Source organism: Lolium perenne, chromosome 1 (genome assembly GCF_019359855.2).
Source record: "Lolium perenne isolate Kyuss_39 chromosome 1, Kyuss_2.0, whole genome shotgun sequence".
In the NCBI taxonomy this organism is placed as follows: Eukaryota; Viridiplantae; Streptophyta; class Magnoliopsida; order Poales; family Poaceae; genus Lolium; species Lolium perenne.
In genome coordinates, this window is record NC_067244.2 from 129,043,717 (window position 1) to 129,064,547 (window position 20,831).

A 20,831-nucleotide genomic window follows, 5' to 3' on the forward strand; every position below is an offset into this window, starting at 1 on the left:
ATCATACCTTCCTCTTGGGGTTGCCCAACGAACGTGTGAAATACACGCCATCAGTGGGCCTGTGCCCCCTCTCTGGCGGTTCTCGTGTGTTCTGGATGCTTCCGGGCAAAATAGGAACCTGGGCGTTGATTTCGTCCAATTCCGAGAATATTTCGTTACTAGGATTTCTGAAACCAAAAACAGCAGAAACAAAGAAGCGGCCTTTCGGCATCTCGTCAATAGGTTAGTTCCGGAAAACGCATAATAATGACATAAAGTATGCATAAAACATGTAGATATCATCAATAATGTGGCATGGAACATAAGAAATTATCGATACGTCGGAGACGTATCAATAGGCGTGAGAGTCCGTAGCATAGCCAACAAAAATTCCTTTTTGAGCTCTTGAATCAAACTTGGATAGGCGCGTGTCCTTGACAAGTATGTAGCATTTGCATCCGAAGACCTTGAAGTATGACACATTAGGCTTGTTGCCGGTGAGGATCTCATATGGTGTCTTCTCAAGACCTTTGCGAAAGTAGAGGCGATTAGTAGCATGGCAAGCGGTAGAGATAGCGTCCACCCAAAAATTGTAGTTGGACTTGTATTCCATCATCATGGTTCGAGCGGCTTCGATCAAGGTTCGATTCTTCCTTTCGGCGACCCCATTTTGTTGGGGAGTATATGGCGTGGAGTATTGGTGTTCGATTCCTTCCTCACCGAGGAAGTCATCCAATGTGTAGTTCTTGAACTCCGTTCCATTGTCGCTCCTTATTGCGAGAATCTTGTTGTCGTACTTGCGTTGAACTTGGTTGGCAAACTCCATCATGGTCTGTTGCGTCTCACTCTTGTACTTGAAGAATACCCAACAATAGCATGAATAGTCATCAACGATGATGAGGCAATACTTCTTTCCTCCAAGACTTTCATGAGATGGTGGACCAAAGAGATCAACATGTAGGAGCTCCAAGCATCTTGTGGTAGAGATGATAGTCTTGGCCTTGTGAGGATCTCCATGCATTTTTCCTTGTACGCAAGCCCTACAAACATGATCCTTGCAAAAAGAGACATCTTCTTTTAGTCCGAGAATGTGGCCACCCTTGTGGAGACTTTGCAAAGTCCTCATGTTGACATGGGCTAGTCGGCGATGCCATAACCAACCCTTGTCACCTTTGGCGAATAAGAAAAGAGCGGAAGACGTTGTCTTTCCGGAGAAATCGACAACATACAAACCGTTCTCTACATATCCAACAAAAGCTACATTGAGTGTCTTGCTCCACAAGAGGACCACCATATGTTCATCAAAGAATGTGCATAGTCCCATACGAGCAATTTGATGAACGGAGAGTAAATTGTAACCAAGGGTCTCGACAAGGAGGACATTCACAAGTGAGATGTCGGGTGTTACCACCACCTTGCCAAGACCCAATACCTTAGAGCACGTGTTGTCGCCATATGAAACGATAAAGAGAGAAGGCACGGGGTCGACAACAATATCCTTGCTTCCGGTCATATGACTTGTGGCTCCACTATCAACCACCCATTTAGCGCCACCGGAAGCATAGTCCTACAAGGAATCAAGTCTTGGATTTAGGTACCCATTTTTCAATGGGTCCTAGCATGTTAGTAACAAGGGGTTTGGGAACCCAAATAGTCCAATCAACATTGTCCTTTTGAGGACCAATAAAGCGAGCACGAATATGTCCATAGTAATCAACAAAAAGAACATGAGAAGGGTTGTTAGAGCCGGCGAAACCCGTCGAGGCGGAGTTGGGTACTCCATCTCTTCTTGAGCTAGCATTGCTCCCTTCACGGTTGGTCTCCCTGTTCTTCTTGTTCATCTTCTTCTTGGTCCTCCTCTTCCTCTTTCTCTTTGGCTTGGTAGCCACTCCTCCTTCATTGCACGAGCCCTCTTTGGCTCCATCTTTTGCTTCAATGATTCCTTCCAAGTACTTGGCTTGAACTTGGAGTCTATCAACCTTGGCTTCATCTTCATGCTCCGGGTGTGGATGGCAAATGTCAAACACTTGGACCTCCTTTGCCTTGTTCACCCGGAAGAGTTCCATCAAAGCTTCTTCTTGGAGAGCGTTCAACTTCATGAGCAAGCGCTTGTCATTTTCCATCTTGGCAATGTCGCTTTCATGAGTGCAACATGCACGGTCCTTGCTCAAAGGAAAGTAGTCCTTCAAGGTTTCTTCTTGCATGGAGTTGATCTCCATGAGCTTGGCTTCCCTTCTCTTCAAGGCGGCTATTTGCTCCTCATGATCACAACACGTATCCTTCTCCTTGCTCATGCGGAGACACTCCACCAACGACTCTTCTTGCTTGCTACTCAAACTCAATAACTTGGCCTTGGTGATCTCAAGAGCGGCAATTTCTTCTTCATGGTTGCAACATGAGGTCTTCTCTTTGAACAAGCGATAGTACTCATCCAAGGCTTCTTCTTGAAGAGCATTGACTTCCAAGAGGAGAGCATTGTGCCTCCTCAAGGAAGTAACTTGATCCACAAGCTCATCATGGGAAGAATCGGGGTCTTCATCATCTTTTCCTTTGTTGGCTTCCTCGAGCGAGAGCATCTTCTTCTTGAGGTCACCAACCAACTCAAGAGCATGGTCTCGATCCTTGGTGAGATGTGAAACAATAGCTTCATTCTTGTCTTCAAGAACAATGACACTAGCTTCAAGAGACATGCGGAGATTCCGTTCATCATCAACCTCCTCCTTGAGATTGGCAAGCTCAAAGGCCGCTTCCCTTTCCAACTTCTCCCTCTTCTCGATAAGATCTTGTGCCGCACCAAGTTGGGCTAAGAGAGCCCCAACATGAATCTTGGTATCCCCCTTCATGTTAGTGAGAAAAGAATCCAAGGAATCCAAACCCATAATCTCTCGTTTAACGGAGAGACTAGTGGCATCATCATTATATAAGGCATTAGTAGACGATGATGGTTTGGAAGGAGATTTTACCTCCGAGGATACCTTTGCCATAAGGCACCGAGCATTGTTGGTGACGAGGTTCTCATTAGGAGAGTCGAAGAGAGAGTTAGAGGGAGTGGAAATGGCGATGGCGGCCACTCCCTCTCCTTCCTTGTTGGAGCGCTTGTCCTCATGCTCCCCATCTTCATCGGAGGTGTACTCTTCACGAATGATGAAGGCTTTAGGATTCTTGTTGGAGGAGACCTTGTCGTCATCGGACCTTGGGGGGAACTTGGAGAATCCTTTGGAGAGTGGCTTGTACCTATCCTTTGGGATAACCTTTCCACCATGATCTTTCTCTTCTCTCAAACATACAATCCGCGACAAAATGATTCTTGTCACCGCAATTGTAGCATGTTCTTCCCTTGGTCCCTTCTCTTGGGCTCTTGGAGAGCCTTCTTGGAGAATCACGTGATCTTCTTGGTCTTGTGTTTCGGGACATGTTTCCATCCCAAAACTTCTTGGCGGCGAGAGCCATGTGCTCATGATAGTTGAGCTTGAGATCATCCGAACCCCACTCAACGGGATCCTCATCACTTTCACTAGCTTCATGCACCTTCATCTTCAATGCAAGATTGGGCTTGCGAGAGTTGTGGGCGCGAGCAACAAGATCCTCCGCATTCTTCTTGGAGATGTCCAAAGCGATGACTTCGCTAAGGACTTCATCGGATGTCATAGCACGGAAGGAGGCGTTTTGGCGGATGGCCGTCAACTTCACTTCCTCATAAGGGAGGAGAGCATTGTAGAACTTGCGCTTGATCCAATGGTCATCCACGAACGTTGCTCCAAGTTCTTGCATTTGCACGGCAAGAGCGATGAGGCGTCGATACATCTCTTCGGGGGTCTCTCCTTCAATCATGACGAAGTTGTCGGCCATGTTGTTCACTTCATCAAAACGAGAGCTTTGGATGCTTGCATTGCTGAGGAAGAGCTTCTCAAGTTTGTCCCATGCTTCCTTGGCGGTCTTGAGCGAGCGGATATGAGCGCGGTCCTTGGGGGAGATGTCCATATGAATCATGTTGATGGCGGTGGCGTTGAGTTGGTCATCCACCACATCTCTTCTTGTCAATTTCTTGGGATCTCGTGGTGAATAGCCCTCCTCAATGATACGCCAAAGCTCGGTAGAAGCGCTGCGCACATGTGAACGCATTAAGAATTGCCAATTCTCAAAGTTGTTTGACTCAAGAGACGGTGGTGAACCATGCGACAAGACATGCGGCATCGGTATTGGAACGTTGATGGTGTAATCATTTGGTGGTGGCACCGCATGATAACTCCCTTGACGTTCCTCAACCGGTGTGTCATCATCCTTCCCTTTTGTTGAAGTGCCGGTATCCCCAAGCCCTTCCTTTTGTGGGTCTTTTGTCGCTTCCGCGACAAAATCAACAAGAGGAAGGGTGTTAGCTTTTGGTGGCGGATCCTCGGCACTTGCTTTTGGTGGAGGGTTAGGTTTTTGTACAACCAACTCCATCATCATCGCCTTCATTTGGGCAACGATGGATGACTCCAATTTCTTGAGGTCATCCAACGTAGCCGTCGTGGAATCGATGGGCGATGATGGAGCGGGTGGTACAAGGGAAGGTGACCCATTCTTATCCGCCTCTTGTTCGGCCATTTCTTAGGCGGTAAAGCCCGAGCAAGAAAACCTTGCTCTGATACCACTTGAATGGATCGTAGCGAACAAGAGGGGGGTGAATGGCGCTACGGCAAGTTTTAGTCTTTTTCAATTTTTATGCAACGGAAGGTAAAGGTGTGACTTTTAGGAATGGGGGTGATCCTACAATGAATATCGGACGAGTGCAACAAGTAAAGGAAACAACAAGATAACGAGAGTAAGGAGCGAGACAACCGGGGGGCGCGAGGCGAGTCGAGGTTTGTTTCCCGCAGTTCCTTCCACTAAAGGAAGTACGTCTGCGTTGAGGAGGTGCTAGTCTCACACAAGAGACTAGGCGGCCACACCACGAAGGAAGGCCTCACCCTCTTCCTCGAGAGAGCTCCACAGAGGTGCTCTCCCTCTTCCACTAAGGCACCGGTCGAGGCGGTGATTCCTTCACAAGGTTGGGGCGAGCTCCACACACAAGGATGCTCCCAACACCCTATGGATCTAGTACATCACCAAGCTAGACTCCATAGCTGCACATCTCCAATGCTCCACCATAGGAACCCATCACCAATGCTCCACCATAGGAACTCTTCCAATGCTCCACCAAAGGAACTCTCCAATGCTCCACCAAAGGAACTCTTCTCCAAGATCCACCAAAGGAACCCTACCACCAAGATCCACTAAGGAATAGCTAGTATTTGTGAAATCTCTCTTGGTAGAACTATAAATCGGGGTCTCCTCCACCTATCCTCAAAGTTTGGGCAAGATTGGTTGGAGGGGGAAGGAGATCCTCAAAGATTAAGCTCAGCAACAATGGAGGAGAGAGAAGGGGAAGAGATAAAATCGTGTTGGGGAAGAAGGGGCCCTTAAATAGGCTCCTCCAAATCCAACCGTTATGTCCAGATTTGGCCTAAGCGGTACTACCGCTTTGGGGTAAGCGGTACTACCGCTCTGAGTTCGAATTCGATCCAGATCTGGTCAAAGGACGCAGAGCGGTACTACCGCACGAGGTACCGCTCGAGGTACCGCAATAGGGTCCAGACCTTACTAGATCCAGAGCGGTACCAGGGCGGTACGACCGTAACCCGGTTACGGTACCTAAGCGGTACCTTGAGCGGTACTACCGCTCGTGAGCGGTACTACCGCTCCAGGTACTGCAGAGGTACCGCAGCGTGTTTCTCGAGGGCAACTCAGTACAGACTCAGAGCGGTACCGACAGCGGTACCTATAAGGGTAGCGGTACTACCGCTACAGGTACCGGTAGTACCGGCCTGGCTAAATCTAGTTTTCTTCCCTTTTTCTCTCCAACTTTGTTACCTCGCTAAACACACACAAAACCAGAAAACCTATCAACTACGCTTCAGTCTTCTGATCTTGACGCGTCCGGCGAGGTCACCATGTACTTGCAAATCTAACAATGATACTCAAAGCACACGGTGAGATTACTCAAGTGTTGTCATCAAACACACAAAACTTGGGGTGTGAATTTTGCTCTTACAACAGTGGCAGCTCTGGCTTAGGTGGAGGCACCGACGGTGGCCTGGATGAGCAAAGATTGGATCGTAGGAGGAGCACAGGGACGGGCGGGGATGGGGACTAGAGGCCCGCACAGGATCAGGATGGCATTTACGGTGCCTCGGACCTGCCGATAAGAGTCGTATCGTCTTTAGGATACGATCATCCTCTCTCTCCTCGTTTATTAGGTCTCCAACGTCAGATTTTCTCTTACGTGGCATCATTTAGATACGGTACAGGTTGGAGCATTGGGACTGCCCTAAGTCTCAAGAAATTTTCTAAGTTACTCATATCTCATTTATAACCTATCTCATTTATTGTCATCTCTGCTTCAATACATATTCTCCTTTTTTTCTCTCCTACCTCAAACATGTGAAACTATTGGTGCATGTAATAATTAATGATGTGAGTTATGAATTTTCTTGATCTTATCGAATTGGCTCTCGGGCGTTATAGGACCAAACAGAGGGAGTAAGTATGTTCATAAAAGAATGTCGCAAGTTTATCTAAATTTAAATTTAAATATATTCAAACACCTTTTGGTGTATAGATACATTTAAATTTAGATAAACCAATATTTTTATGAACGGAAAGAGTAATACTATCACTGTAAAGTTAGTAACATAGGTTAGTAGATACTGATCTGGTACATGGATGTACACCCGGGCCAGGTTTCGGGCCAAACCCGAAAAAATCTGAAGCTAAAAATGTCAAGCCCGAACCTGGTCTGGCCCGACCGTCGGGCCTATAAATTGAGCCCGAACCTAGCCCGAACTGGCAAAAGCCCGGCCCGGCACGACAAGCCCGACCCAAACCTTGCCTATATCGCAAAAACTGCAAGTCCGAACCCGGCCTGGCCCGACATCAGGCTCGAAAATCAAGCCCGAACCCAGCCTGAAGTGCAAGCCCGACCCGGCCCGAGATTTTCGGGCCAGGTTGTCCGGGCTGCCCAGCTGTACATGGATTTCTACCACAGTGAAAAGAGTATATTTAGCCGTCTCCACTCTCGACGATACGAGTTGAAGCTTTCCATGCGTATCATGTCGAATCAGCTGGGCTGCATACGTCGAAATGCGATATTGTTACTCAAAACATGCGCGGATCACAACCACATGGTATTTGCTTACAAAAGCATCAAAATCTAGATTCCAGAACAATACTAAATTCACAGCAAATTCATCGAAACTACTACCTCTGTCCATAAATAGATGCCAAAAGTTTGTTTAAATTTGAATGTATCTAGTCACAATTTAGTGTATAGATACATTCGAATTTAGACAAATCTTTGGCATCTATTTATAGATGGAGTAGTAAAAACACATCAATCGATATATCTAATCAACTATCAACCTCCAGGCTATGGGCCCCTGCGGCGTAGGCATAGGTGAGGCCGCACTTGCCGCAGGCGTGGCGGTCGGCGTGGGCCGCCATGAAGGTCCCGGCGCCGCAGTCCGGGTTGGGGCACTCCTTGCGCAGGCGCTCCACCTTGCCCGTGGCGTCGTCCACCCGGTAGTGGCCGAGCACGGCGAGCTCGGTCTTCTTGTGCTCGTGCGGGAGCTTCTTGGGCGTGGAGTAGGTCTTCTTCTTGCGCTTCTTGGCGCCGCCGCGGAGTCGCAGGACGAGGTGGAGCGTGGACTCCTTCTGGATGTTGTAGTCGGCGAGCGTGCGGCCGTCCTCCAGCTGCTTGCCCGCGAAGATGAGCCGCTGCTGGTCCGGCGGGATCCCCTCCTTGTCCTGGATCTTGGCCTTCACGTTGTCGATCGTGTCCGACGACTCCACCTCCAGCGTGATCGTCTTCCCCGTCAGCGTCTTCACGAAGATCTGCATCTTGGCTTCGTTCGGTCGCCGGACGCCGCGGTTCGCCGAGATTTGTGAACCTTGCTCCGGAGGCGGCGGCGTGGATTGGGAGGTTTGGGTGGGTGGGCGGTGTTGCGGCGCGTGGGGGAAGGATTTATAGTTAACCCTGGCTCGTTCGTGTGGGTTGCTCGATCGGCGACGGACGGTCGTGATCGAGTGGGTCGGAACCAACGAGGCCGAGCCGGACACGACGAGGAGTCTCCGACTCCGACCGACCCGAGAGATAAGTAAAACCAAAGCGGCGCACCAGACGCCTGAAAGGACAAGTCAGAAGAGGAGAAGCGCCCGGCGAGCGGCGAGCGGCGGCGCCATCGGCGGGTGGGGGAGAGGAGATGTCGTCCATCGGCTCGTCCAACGTCGGCTTCCAGGTCCGTCACTCGCTTCTTCGTCCCCTGCCCATCCCTCCACCGATTCCTGCCCTCTTTCGCGGGAGATTAGGGTTTGATGCTTTTGCTTTGCTATTTGCGTTGCGTGAGCCTGACGGTGTGCGTGATTTCTCCGGTTGCTGCAGCTGCTGAAGAAGTCCGGGTGGAAGGAGGGCACCGGCCTCGGAGCGCAGGAGCAGGTACGTGTGTCTACCATCGACTCCCCCCAAGTCAAGATTTCATATGCCCATTTTCCCCATGTTCTTTTGTTGATTTCAGGGGTAGTTGTGCTAGATGTAGCATGTGGTTTGTGGGGTGAGATGAATTCTCTGCGTTTCTACTGTTGTTAGTGTCTTAGTACTTTCTTAGTTCAGTGTCTTGGTACTAATCATGAGGCTGATTGCGGATTAAGGACTTATCAAACAAGCCCTGAGTGGATGAATTTTTTTCCTCCAAAACATAGTGCAATGCAATCATATAGGAAAAATGCCTATCCACTCCTAAGGATTCCAATCCTATGAATCAAACGGTGCACATAGGAAAAATTCCTAAGGATGAAAATCTTACAAAATTCCTATGGCATTCCTTTCAATCAAACGAGGCCCAAAATTCCTATGGATTGCTTTCATATACTACAACCCCTTAGGATTTCTAGCAAGAGGTTAGACCTCTTGGAAAAATTCCTATGTGTTTGTGGCAACTATGGCATGTCCTCAATCTCTGTACAAATTTCTTGGATTTTCCTCTGGTGCAACCGAACGACTTCTGATTCATGTAGGATTTCACATGTCATGGCATACTATTCCTGCGTTTTTCCTTTTCATGTGCTTTTGAAATCCTTTGAATCAAACAGGCCCTCAAGCCTCATGTTACAATTTCTTTGTTTTTCCTGTGAGTCAAACGCTTAATTAGGGCCTCTTTGATTCATGGGATAGGAAAATCAAAGGATTAGGAAAGGTATAGAATAGGAAAGGATGGCAGGTGCAAAACTTTGCTCGTCGCTGAACTAAGGCATGAGGTCTGAGTGATTTTTTTATTTCCTCTAAGTTCTGCCTTGAAAGTGAGATCCAAAGGAATAATTTCCTTAGTTTTCCTTTGCACCTTTCCTACGAATCAAAGGAATGAACAGTAGCATCTCTGGAATATTTCCTAGCCCTTTAAATTTCCCTCATGTTTCCTTCAAATCAAAGGAGCCCTAAGTTCTGGCAATGATAATTGTGGCGGAATTATAGCTAAATACTTGAATTTGTTAACCAAATACCTTAGTTTCTTGTACTTCTAGCCCACACGAAATCTCTGAACTCAAGTTAGTTAAAAGCAATTTTATTAGTTAGTGGAACTATTATCTTGGCCAATCATAGGTTTTAAATAAGAAATGCTGATGTTTATCTTTTATATATAACGAACTCTGATCATATGGCTTGGAAGAAGCCAGCTTGCAGCTTATTTTCCTAGTTACTCTTCGTACTATTTCTGTCTGTGTACTCACCTGTCCCAACTGTCTGAACCAGGGGAGGTTGGAGCCCGTAGAGACTCATGTTAAGAACAACAAACGTGGTTTGGGTTCCAAAGAACCAAAGCCAAAGCCAGCGGTCAACGATGACGTCGAAACGGCTCCCAAGAGGCAGAAGGTGAGCAAAGTATGATGTACTCTTAGTGGAACATTAAATAGATTCCTTTAGCATTCTTGATATCTTGATTCTGCGAATAGTACATTGTACTAAATCCGAGTCAATAAAAAGAGACCAGAGGGAGTAGTTCACAAATTCTGCCTATTTGCACAAATTGTTGTACTATTTTTTGATTATTATGGAGTAACACCTTGAATTTGTTTCTGAAGAATATTACTTTGATTTAGGAGATAACATTGTCGTGCATCTCTGTGTCTTGAATTAGTGTACTTTTAATCATCACTTTGGTTGCTCTGACTTAATGCCACAAATGTGATTGTCAGCAGGACGTGCCATCAACAAAGAGGGCAAAGTTGGCTGCAAAGAGAATACGGAAGATGCAGGAAGAGGAGAAGCGAGCACAAGAGAAGGAATTCGAAATAGCCTTCTTCAGGGAATTTTGGCCTGAAAATGTATAAACCACCACAAACTTAACATTGTTGCACCTGTTAGCACTACTGTACAGCTTGTCGATGCTTCTGCAATTCGCACCTACCTTTCAAACTTTTTTGACCAGTTCTGGTCTAAGTATTACCGCTGTAGATGTTTGTGCCTGCAAAGAGATGTTGTAACAAATGATACGTTCACTGAACAAAGTGTAGCTGATTCTTTTTACTACTCCACTAGAGTTGGGTGTGACTATTTCTGAGTCGATTGAGAACTAATTTCATTCTTAGTCAAATGATATCATCAAAATTTAGTTGCAACTCACGTTGCAACTCATTACTTGCACATATAATGATGCAAATCGAATGGTGTAAGATTTGACTGGGCATGAAGTTAGTTCTTAGCTTACTGGTAAAGAAAACCCAGTCGACAGCTTAAGGTACGCACCGCATCAGGGCTCTTGACTTCTGTCTTGGGCATCATGGTTGATTTGATGAGTTTTTAGTCAGTTTATTTGTTATTTTTGTCAAGATTCGTCATGACGTGGAAAAGAGAGAACAGCATCCTCTGACACATGAGTTACAACAAAACCACATTTATTTCAAGGGATTGCAGTGGTACACGACCAAAGTACATACAGAAAATGGTCTCAATATGGTTTGAAAGAATGCAGCAGAAAACTGTCACCTTGTGGTGTCAAATCTGTCTATACAAATAATTTATGCATCTCGGGATTATAAATCGCTTCTCAAAACCATGCCCTAGCTAAAACAGCAGATGTTGGCGCCACAGCACCTCGTGTGGCAGGAGCTCGACTCTGCTGGCTACCTAACAAAAAAGTGTCTTCACATCCCTCCTAGAACGCCAATTCTTCCTCCTCTTGAGCTGTGACTGGCAGCGTGCCTGCTGTTGCGGCATCCCGAAGCTCGTTAGCTTTCTCGGCACTTATGGCAAGTAAGTACTGCAACCTAGATAGCTTATCAGGCTTCGGGATACTCTTCATGTAAACGCAGTACAAGTCATCCAACTCTCCCAGTGTGGGCCATGACAATGGCTTCGAAGCAGGGACGGCCGCATCACATGCGAGTAGGTCATTGAGCGATGAGATCTGCATTGGATATGAATGTTGTTAGACATAAAAGCAATGAAATAAATTTCAACAGAAACTTCAGGATAAGATAAAAAGTTGTATAAAGTAGCTTTGTATCCGTTAATGCATTATGCATTTAATCTAATACCATCAGAATTTTTCAGAGTCTGGCACACCACACAAATTTCCTATCAATCTGGTTTCATCAATCTATTGTGTCAGTGATCCAAGAATAAATTTATCCAGATGAGTCCTTTACGGTTACCAACATCTTGGAAATACGTCAAGATCTGTATATGATTGTTTCCTCGAAACTATATCTCTAGGAGCAATTTTGTAAATTTAGCGAAGCAAAGAGACAGGGGACCAACTTACCACACCATCTTTCTTCTTCTGCCGAAGGAAAGCAATAGCCTGAACAAGAGCGTTCTCCAACCTAAGCTTTGCAATGCCCTGAACAATCGACTTGGCCTTCTCAGCACTTATCATAAGATCAGCAGGCATCTTTACATACACTTCATCTTCATCAAAATCACCTGTGCCTGATGAAAATATCTCCTCTGCACACTTCTTGTAAATGGTTTCTCGCAACGGTTCTGAAATCAAGCTATCCAGCTTAAAATCTGCTTCCTTCAGTCCTCGGACCTGCTGTATACCAATCTGCCCTCGAGATATAGAAGCTTCAATTGCGGAAGACAACTTTGTTGTTGTGATGCTCTTAATGATTTTCTGTGCGTGGTCGGCAGGCAAACCAACCTGCTTCTGTATCTTTGCAAGCTGGTCAGCCTTGGATTCTGTTAACTTCCCATCAGCTAGAACTACTTCAGCCTGTTCGACAAATGCTTTTTCTGCCAGCTTAATGTGGACATCTTGAGCTTCCTTGCGGGTTAAACCAAGTATGTTTCCCAATTGCTTTAGCATCATATACTCCGAATTGTCTTTCTTCGTGGAGATTGCTGTCCCAAATGAAACATTGGTCGTCTCCCCGGTGATACAGAACATCAAATATGTTCGGTACAGCTCAGCTCTGTCGCTCAATGGAAGATCATCTTTGAGGGTTATCTCTTTCTGACTTGACTTCTCAAGCTTTTCTTTTAGCTCTTTATCCGGCCTAGTCTTCTTTAATGTTTCCAGGGATTCCCATTCATAGTCACCATCCTCTCCCTCAGATTCTGTGGTCTCAGGTTCTGACGTTGCACTTGATGTTGCAGGTTCAGCAGCTGTTAGCTCTCCTTTAATGTCAGATAGAAGCTCACTTACAACAACTGTGTTGAAGGAAATTAACTTCTTCAACTCCTTCGCCTGCTCAATGCGGTTGCCAGCTGCTTTTGCTCTCTGAATGTAGTTCAGGAATAATTTCCGTACCTGTCATTTGAAATTAGTAAATACAGAAAATTAATTGGATTTGCAATGGAGAAGAATATATGCCAACTGATGAAACATGTTATTTTTGGGGGGCAAGAGGCATACTGCTTTACTGAAGATGGTCATAGCAGCCTCCTTCTTCAAATTTAGACTCTGTGCTGCTTTCCTAACCGCCTCTCGTCTATCAGCATTGTATCCATCAACTGATACAATTGCTTCCTTGACAACCTGCAATGTCCTAAACAGGGTAAGAAAACCACTTGCGCAGAACAGGCCATCAACTTCGCTGAGCTAACGCAGATCTGGAACAGAACTTGAATTATGCAGTCTGTTAAATGAAAGGCACCATAAAATACATCACCTTTTCAAACAACTGGCCACATATGTCAGCATGAGCAGCATCGACAGTTTCTTGAGGAATGCAAAGACGCACTTGGAATGCCATCAAAGCTTCTGTTTCATCCTTGCTCAGCTCTCCGTCAGCTACAAACTGCTGAAGCTTCTGTCTGTAAATGTCTGAAGTATGAAGTGGCATTAGTACAACTTGATAATCACAATAGCTAATATAGACCTATGATGTAAAAATAATGATGCAATAATAAGTGTCAACCTTCATGCATCTTGCTAGCGAGTTCAGGATCAAAATGTAGCTCTTCACAGAGATTTTGGAGGAACGATGCTTTGCTAGGAGCCGCAGCCAAATCGCTGTTAAAGCATTTTGCAAGTCTCTTCCTGTATGCTTGAGATTTAACATCGGAGATGATCGATTCTGCTTCACGCTTCCCCAATCCAAATATATTACGTAAATCATTTAAAGGAGTAAGCTGCATTTTTGTATCAAAACAAGACTTATGTTAAGATACAACCATATAACATTGATAGACTTGCCAATTTGGTATGGACTAAAATGAAAGATTCACGCTTAAGAGTACGATAAGATTCCTAAGTTATGTACTGATGTGTGGCCCTAGGACCCACAAATTATTATTTCTTAACAATAGTAACATGTAACACTTACATTTGTTTAGTTCAGCATCTAACATGATGTGAACAACATAAAGTGAAATACAAGAAAGAAGAAGTGTGACATAGACAGCAGTTCAGTTTTCAGTGCCAGCCATGCAGTACAAGCTGCATGATCTAGACTATGTTGTCGGCAATCCAAAGATTTCACTGGACTTACTTTGTCTACATAAAATCCAGGCTGTATTTTCCAAATCCTATAGCCAACTGGTCTACTTAAATCAATATGCTTAACAATTATAGGGGTTTATCTGAGTTACAAATTTCGCATTCCTACGGAATTATTGAGAACTTAACTCAGCTTGTCATTTCATATGGAGCATCAGTTAACTAACATGTAGTAGTAATCACCTTCTCATTATCAAGGAGTCCTTCTGAAAGTACTTCTGTTGCATAAGCCCTATAGAGTATCTTTAGATCACCAGCCCTCCTATCATGATCATGCTCTCCACCTATGGAGTCCATGCAGGGAATTCATAAGAATGGTCCACCTCATGAGCGTCAAAAATTGAAAAACTTTATAACATTACCTAATGAAATAGGTCCAAGCCCACATGCAAATCGATCGCTTTGAGGATGCTTGCTCAGTACGGTTAGCAGGCTATTAAATGCAAGGACACTCTTTACTTCTTCAATAGCCTGGGTTGGGTCATTCCTGTGAGCAGTGATAAGATGGTTTAGCAAAGAAGTCATGTCCATGTTCTACATTGATAAGATTCATTTTTTTAAGCATAGCACCAGAGGGTTTGAACTTCTTGACAGAGATTCATATAGTTGCTGACAATTGACCAACGAAACAAATGGGGTTTCTTATGTTTCTAAAGTATTTCTTATAAATTTACTTAAGCCAGACTGCAAGATAGCTGTTAAAAAAAAGATTGCCAGATAGCTCAAGTTTTCTTAACATAGTAGTAAAATACTCTACTACTCCCTCCGTCCGGAAGTGACTTAACTATCTAGATAAAGTTGAGTCACTTATTTCCAGACAGAGATTGTACTATTTAAAGCAGATCAATCCATCAAATTATATAGTATATCCTAATATAAACTGCATGTTGCGTACAATAATACAGATAAGAATTTTAACTGGAGTTTGAGTATATATGTCACTGCCACTGATACAAAATAATAGTGAAAGCTTGAAACTCCAACAAGGCAGCAAAACTCTTGTCGTGAACAAGGAGAAATTTCATCATTGTTAGTTACGAACAAGAGAAATTTCATCATTGTAGTTAAGGAATAACAACTCCCTCAATTATAATAATCAGGAGAGATTCTAATGAGCAGAATACCTATATGTTGGCTTTAACAAAAATAAATGTTCACTTTTCTTAAAACCATCAGATTATTAGCAGTTAATATGTCAGTTCATGTTTTCATTGAAACTATCAAATGATAAAATCAGTCAGTAGGGAAGCAGTCTTCATACGTGGCTTTGTTACGCGACTTCAAAATGTCTAAAGCTGTTGAAATGTTTTCTTGAATCAACTTCTTTGCATGCTCCTTGAACATGTCAGCAGCAATCTGCGAGAAATTCAAATTAGGATATTTATAACACAGTATGCATAGATTGATGCATTTGTTATTTCCTACCTATTTAGATTGATATCAACAATCAAATAGAAACCTCTTATGGTGTGTCCATAGTCTACTCTTGACAGGTATATAACATCCTTAGATCTACACTATTTGGAGACAGGCAAGAAGACCCTGCTGATGAAACGATACAGCAACCGGGCTGAAAGTTTACCTCGTCTGAAAGTTTACAAGCAAGCTGTGCTCTCCTTACTTCAATGAGTGTGCCTATGTCAAGACCTAGGGAAACAGAATATGTCCAGGTGAGAACATTCATGAAATGCAACAAGTGATATATCAGGTAATTAGTATAGCAAGAGATAATAACCTTTGCTATCTACCTTGCTCTAAATTTAATCTACTTGAACGACAAACCTTGTAAGCACAATATAACATAAGAGTACAACTAATGCCAACAAAAGACAGTTTCAGCACTACCTCTACCAATAGACTTCAGCTGCATCGCATATAAATTTTTGGCATTGTCCCGCATAGCAATGTCTATCTGCCAAAAGATCATGAAAATGTAACAAAACAACCACATGTCAACCAAGAACAGACACAGGAACTATGAACCAAAGTAATAAGGGATGAGCAGGCAGTTTAAAAGACATGTTTTATGAGCAAAAACCATTTGAGCCATATGCATGTGCAATCTGTAGATGTTAAAGCAATCAATGTCCTCATCCTTATCAACAAAAAAGCTCTTCCCTTTCAACAAACTACCACAGCTACTCCAATAAAAATATTTAAAATCTATACTGCTCAAACTTTAGAAATTTGATCATGATAGTCACAAAACAACGACACTAAATAATTACAGCCTGTCTATTTTTTTTGTTAGATGTTGCATGTGTGATAGTGGATAACATTACATTCACCACATAATATTTTTAATGGTAGACAGGTATGAACCGCAATAAGGACAACAAACTTGGAATCATGTATGTATGTGGGTAGTAGAATTGGCCAAGATAAAACAATCATGCAAAGACCAGCAGTTGCATCATGAAGGGTGAAAGACTATGCAAAGAGCCAAAGATCATGCTCAACATGCTTCAGAAGGTCTCTCCCAGTAACAACATTGTTAGACAATGTCTGTAATTACGCTTCAAATTTCAGCATAAATTACCAAACACCATAGTGGAGGTACCGTTCTGCTTTTACCATGACATGAAATCATAAAACTGAGGCATGCTATGCACAAGGTAAACGGATGCATATTAATGTACCTGAGAATCAGTGATCCCGAAAAGACGTTTCCATGGAAGTAGGAAGGCTGATGCATCTCCGAAGACAAGATTTGACACATATATCAGCTTTTGAAACGCCTATGATAGATTTGCCATGGTTACTATTAGGGTCTGCAGATAGTTCTAAGTAGCCATGTATTTACTTCCAAGCAGAAACACTTACCCGCCGCTGTTCTATGTCAGCATCGCGGTCCCTTGTTTCCAGCCTCTCTCTGTATAAGCGTCTACCAATCTGTTGCAATGGGCAAGGTAAAACGCATAAGGAGGCATAGAGAAAACTGTTTAATTGTGAAAATGGTGAGTAAAGCAATAATAACATCTGAAACGAGTATCAACATATAATAAAAGGCTTAGATATGAAGGGAATACCTCCATGTGCATATTTGCAGCATCAACATCATCGAGTCCAAGACCTCTTTTAAATTTTACAATAACCTCAACCTCGTTACCTTTAAGATCTTCATCTCCTGGAGGAAGTACTGAGTAAAGAAAGCTGCAGAAAGAATGGATAGGAGAAAGGATGAGCAGATGGCTAATGTTCAGGAGGGTGAAACCACGAAAAGTTTAAAGATTACATTGTATAAAAATTATTAAGATGAGGATAGTGTCAATCTAGAGATTGTAACGTTGAAATTTAGATGTACTTGTCAAAAAATAGTATAGTAAAAGAGTTGCAAGAGATTTTTGAGTTCAATCGTGCTCACTTGGACCAGCAATGTCTCCCAAAATTAACAAATTTAAAGATTCACCATACGAAAATGATCGTGGATAGTCGTCTGAGGTCACAGCACTTCCACCATACTGCAGATTTATACCCTTTACAGAAATATTATACTACAAACTTTAATACTGCGTGCTGTTTTTATAAGTTGTCAAAAGTGGCACCATTGTGGGACAGGAGGAGGTGATTGCTAAGATGTGCAGCTGTGTAGGAAAGATGATAGTACAAATGCTCCCTTGGAAGAGTGAGATTGCAGTGGCTAGTAGCTAATAACTAACAGAATATGGGGTATCCGGAGCAAATCAGTGCCTAGAACACAATAGATTATGTTCAGTATACAAGTATCACTGGACAAGAAACAAATATTTATCTGGTTGTTCTGTTCATACACATGTTCACTATCATGGAAAACAACGGATCAGGTGTATCAAGAGGTTTACCTGGCATACAAGTCACAGAGCTCTGCTTTGAAGGCAGCATCCTGTGTACTAACTCCATACCTAAAACAAATTATGAAAAGGGTAAGAATAATGCAGAGAGAGCGATGTATCCAATACTTCAATGCAAGTGTACAACATCAAAGAAAATCTTAGATCTCTTTCCTGTCTTACATGATGATTAATTAAAAATCATAATCCATATCTTACAGAACAAAAATATAAAGCAAAACGTTGCTAGCGACCGAATAAATTTGCGGTTTCGGAAGTAGATGTATTTGCACAAACCACATTGCAAGCCTAAATTTGATAGCGAAAAAAAGCGAGCACAACAAACAAAAGGTTGAGATAAGCAGATACTACTGCTAGATGATGATATAAACGAATCGAGCATAAAACGAACGCAGCAGCTATATATACAGAGGCAAAAGCAGACTCACTTGTTGGCGATGGCCTCCACCTCGCTGGTGTCCAGCTTGGTGGGGTCGTCGTGTCCGGCGACGTAGTTGTGCAGCCCCACGGCGGCGACCTCCGGCACAATGGAGTTGACCGCGACGGCCCCCGCGACGCTGGCGGCCCCGAGCACGGCCGCGCCCGCGTACGCCGCGGCCCGCGAGCCGCCGCCGAGGCGGAGCCCGATGCCGTACCCCGCCGCCACCGCGGCCGCGGCGACCGCGAGCTCCGCCGCCGTCCGCGCCGCGGGCGGGAGCGACTCCACCAGCGGCTGCACGCCGGTGAGCTCCCTCCGCCCCCCGAACACCTGCTCCCTCCGGCCGCCGAACACCTCCTCGTCGTCTCCGTCGCCCGACGCCGCCGCGCGGCGGACCACCCGGCGGGTCCGGAGGCGGGCGAAGGCGGCGTGGTTCCGCGGGGGGAAGCGGAGGAGCGGGAAGGGTTTAAGCGGGGCGAAGAGGAGCGGGGAGGCGGCGGCGCGCGGCGAGGGCCTCGCCGAGACGAGGGAGAGCTCCATTGAGGGATCTCACCTGGATGGACGGGCGGCGGCGGCGGCGGCGGCGGGCGGAGGGACCGGAGGAGGAGGCGAGGCGAGGCGAGGAGGAGGGGTGTGGATAGCGTTGCGACGATGGGGATTGGTGGGGCGGGTCGGAACGGAGCAACGCCTGGGCGGCTGGCTGGACGAAGGGTTGCCCGAAGTATCGAATTTAGAGGCAATCAGGCAAGGCAAGGACAACTTTTTTTCTCCTTCGGAGAAACCGGGAGTAGTACTATCCGTCCGTTATGTAAAAGGGAAAGTAGAATTTTATTACAATGCGATAAAAGTTAAAAATAAAACTACTTACCAATTTAATAAGTATAAAAAAGTATACATAGTACATCAGTATGTTCCAAATTATAAGATTTTTAGTTTTTTCTGAATCAGGCGGTGTGGGAAATGATGCCAGTGGTGTAGCGGCATGGGGAACCGAAGACGGTGTTGCGCGAGCTCCATCTCCCTTTGTCTTCTCCATGGAAGAAGACTGGTGAACTTGGGGAAAACAAAGGAGAAAATATGTGTGGTGCGAAAAAGAAAAACTAGTGGAGAAGAAGGCGTCGGTGGTGTGTGAGCCCGCAGGTGATGTGTGGCATGCGTTGGAGGAGGACGATGTGCTGCGTGCCATCCTCCGGGTCATTGACATCTTTATACTTTTCTGAATCATATGTATCTAGCTGTTACTCATTTCACTACGCATATAGTCTGAATTAAAATATCTTATAATCCAAAGTTGAGGGTGTAACTAGTGAGGGATGCTATGAAAAGACACCAAAATGCATAACAAGTAGAGAGCTCATACTCGCAAGTAATTTTTTCCTTAGAAACATTGCACTTACCATTCCTGAACCAAAAAGCTCTTGTTGTAAAAGGTACATTACCTCTACGTGTATTTTTGGTAATTAACAACATTTTTATGAACTAATGTTTCATTGAGTTTATACGAAGGAATATTTCATGGTAATTCTTGTAGTCCATGTGTTGGATTCAAGTGTGGATATCGTGAAGATAATTATATACTTTGAGTATTGACATTAAGATCATCTATTTGAAGAGAAAAATATGATATGATTAATAATAAAATTGAAGATGGAGTTCTTATGTGGAACTCAAGTTAGCCATGCTCTAGCTTACGTGTTAAGCAATGTATAATCATGATATTAAGATAGATCATGCATGAAGATATACAAGATTGACCAAGACTAAGAGTAAAGATTGAATCCAAGTTGATCAACACATGAAGCATAAAGAATGTACCACATGAGAGCATGTGATCTTGTGATATGGTAAGAGCTAACCCAATATATGTATTGTGTACGTGGGTTAGGTATCTTTTCATGGGCATGCATCAAAAGTAAGATCTCATATAGCCTATGAGAAGATGCCATAGAGTGGTGATCGTCATCAAGGTTGAGAAGGGCAAGTTCAAGATGAGCATCTTGAGAATATCACATGCTTCAAGCTTGTCGTCCATTTGGTGATAATGGACATGTGAAGATGTGTCTTAGTGATGCTGCCACATAGTGGTGTATGGGTGAGAAAATTATGAGTCTTCACGAAGCAACGATGATCAAGTGACATTCTGACTTTAATGGAGCTTAAAGCGTTGCCATCAAGATCAAGCGCGATACGCAAGGCAAAGGTATGGTCTTGAAAGGTTTTCCTTTAACCGGTATGTCGACGTAATGGGAACATGATCCCCAACGAGCCCTGCGACAGGGGCCAGAACGCGCTACCTCTCGGAGGTGTCGCCTTGCCCAGTGCGCTCACAGGTTTGCAGGCTTCATCCTTGAAAAGTGAAGCCACCACCACCAGCACCGAGAAGTGGAGAGCGCCCAGGGGAAGGACCGTCCCGGGAAGGCCTGACGGGGCACGCCCCGGGGAAGGCCCCTGCCTGGATTGATAGTCATTGTCAGGAAGGATCTACGCACCCACAACTTGCATGAAAGCCACTTGTCAAGCGTATCCTTGCAGGATCTTTGACGAACCAACCACGCTACTGGGGCGGCCAGGCGTAGTCTGTCGTGGAAG

The 20,831-nt window shown here is 44.6% G+C and overlaps 3 protein-coding genes across 5 annotated transcripts; 1 reads left to right on the forward strand and 2 right to left on the reverse strand.

The window, feature by feature from the left end:
- Positions 1 to 7,131: 7,131 nt before the first annotated feature.
- On the reverse strand, positions 7,132 to 8,004 carry LOC127301853 (ubiquitin-ribosomal protein eS31y fusion protein-like). The gene has a single exon (XM_051332133.2). The coding sequence runs from the start codon at positions 7,894 to 7,896 to the stop codon at positions 7,408 to 7,410; it is 489 nt and encodes a 162-aa protein (XP_051188093.1). The 5' UTR covers positions 7,897 to 8,004; the 3' UTR covers positions 7,132 to 7,407.
- Positions 8,005 to 8,138: 134 nt separating this feature from the next.
- On the forward strand, positions 8,139 to 10,581 carry LOC127301833 (uncharacterized). Of its 3 annotated transcripts, none has more exons than XM_051332112.2 (4): positions 8,139 to 8,294; positions 8,438 to 8,491; positions 9,803 to 9,931; positions 10,249 to 10,581. In XM_051332112.2, exons 1-4 carry the CDS (start codon positions 8,259 to 8,261, stop codon positions 10,378 to 10,380), a joined length of 351 nt encoding a protein of 116 aa, XP_051188072.1. In that variant the 5' UTR covers positions 8,139 to 8,258; the 3' UTR covers positions 10,381 to 10,581. The 3 variants fall into 3 exon arrangements, with proteins under 3 accessions (XP_051188072.1, XP_051188084.1, XP_051188077.1); XM_051332124.2 differs by having other exon boundaries at positions 8,140 to 8,294; positions 9,803 to 9,922; XM_051332117.2 differs by having other exon boundaries at positions 8,141 to 8,294; positions 9,803 to 9,922; positions 10,246 to 10,581.
- A 346-nt stretch (positions 10,582 to 10,927) lies between these two features.
- LOC127301861 (protein TIC110, chloroplastic) lies at positions 10,928 to 18,947 on the reverse strand. Its single transcript, XM_051332146.2, has 15 exons — positions 18,253 to 18,947; positions 17,816 to 17,875; positions 17,024 to 17,147; positions 16,818 to 16,886; positions 16,634 to 16,732; positions 15,840 to 15,906; positions 15,577 to 15,641; positions 15,256 to 15,350; positions 14,357 to 14,481; positions 14,178 to 14,278; positions 13,414 to 13,627; positions 13,165 to 13,319; positions 12,909 to 13,031; positions 11,814 to 12,803; positions 10,928 to 11,456 (listed from the first exon to the last, which is right to left on the reverse strand). The coding sequence occupies exons 1-15, from the start codon at positions 18,780 to 18,782 to the stop codon at positions 11,205 to 11,207; spliced, it is 3,069 nt and encodes a 1,022-aa protein (XP_051188106.1). The 5' UTR covers positions 18,783 to 18,947; the 3' UTR covers positions 10,928 to 11,204.
- Positions 18,948 to 20,831: the final 1,884 nt, after the last annotated feature.

Bases quoted from the DNA above. Each gene is read 5' to 3' on its own strand.
- LOC127301853 (XM_051332133.2), bottom strand. From the start codon at position 7,896: ATGCAGATCTTCGTGAAGACGCTGACGGGGAAGACGATCACGCTGGAG.
- LOC127301833 (XM_051332112.2), top strand. From the start codon at position 8,259: ATGTCGTCCATCGGCTCGTCCAACGTCGGCTTCCAG. The intron at 8,492-9,802 runs GTACGTGTGTCT...TGTCTGAACCAG, and splicing joins GCCTCGGAGCGCAGGAGCAG to GGGAGGTTGGAGCCCGTAGA. The intron at 9,932-10,248 runs GTATGATGTACT...GATTGTCAGCAG, and splicing joins AGAGGCAGAAGGTGAGCAAA to GACGTGCCATCAACAAAGAG.
- LOC127301861 (XM_051332146.2), bottom strand. From the start codon at position 18,782: ATGGAGCTCTCCCTCGTCTCGGCGAGGCCCTCGCCGCGCGCCGCCGCC. The intron at 12,804-12,908 runs GTATGCCTCTTG...TTCAAATGACAG, and splicing joins TGACCATCTTCAGTAAAGCA to GTACGGAAATTATTCCTGAA. The intron at 11,457-11,813 runs GTAAGTTGGTCC...TATCCAATGCAG, and splicing joins AGAAGAAGAAAGATGGTGTG to ATCTCATCGCTCAATGACCT.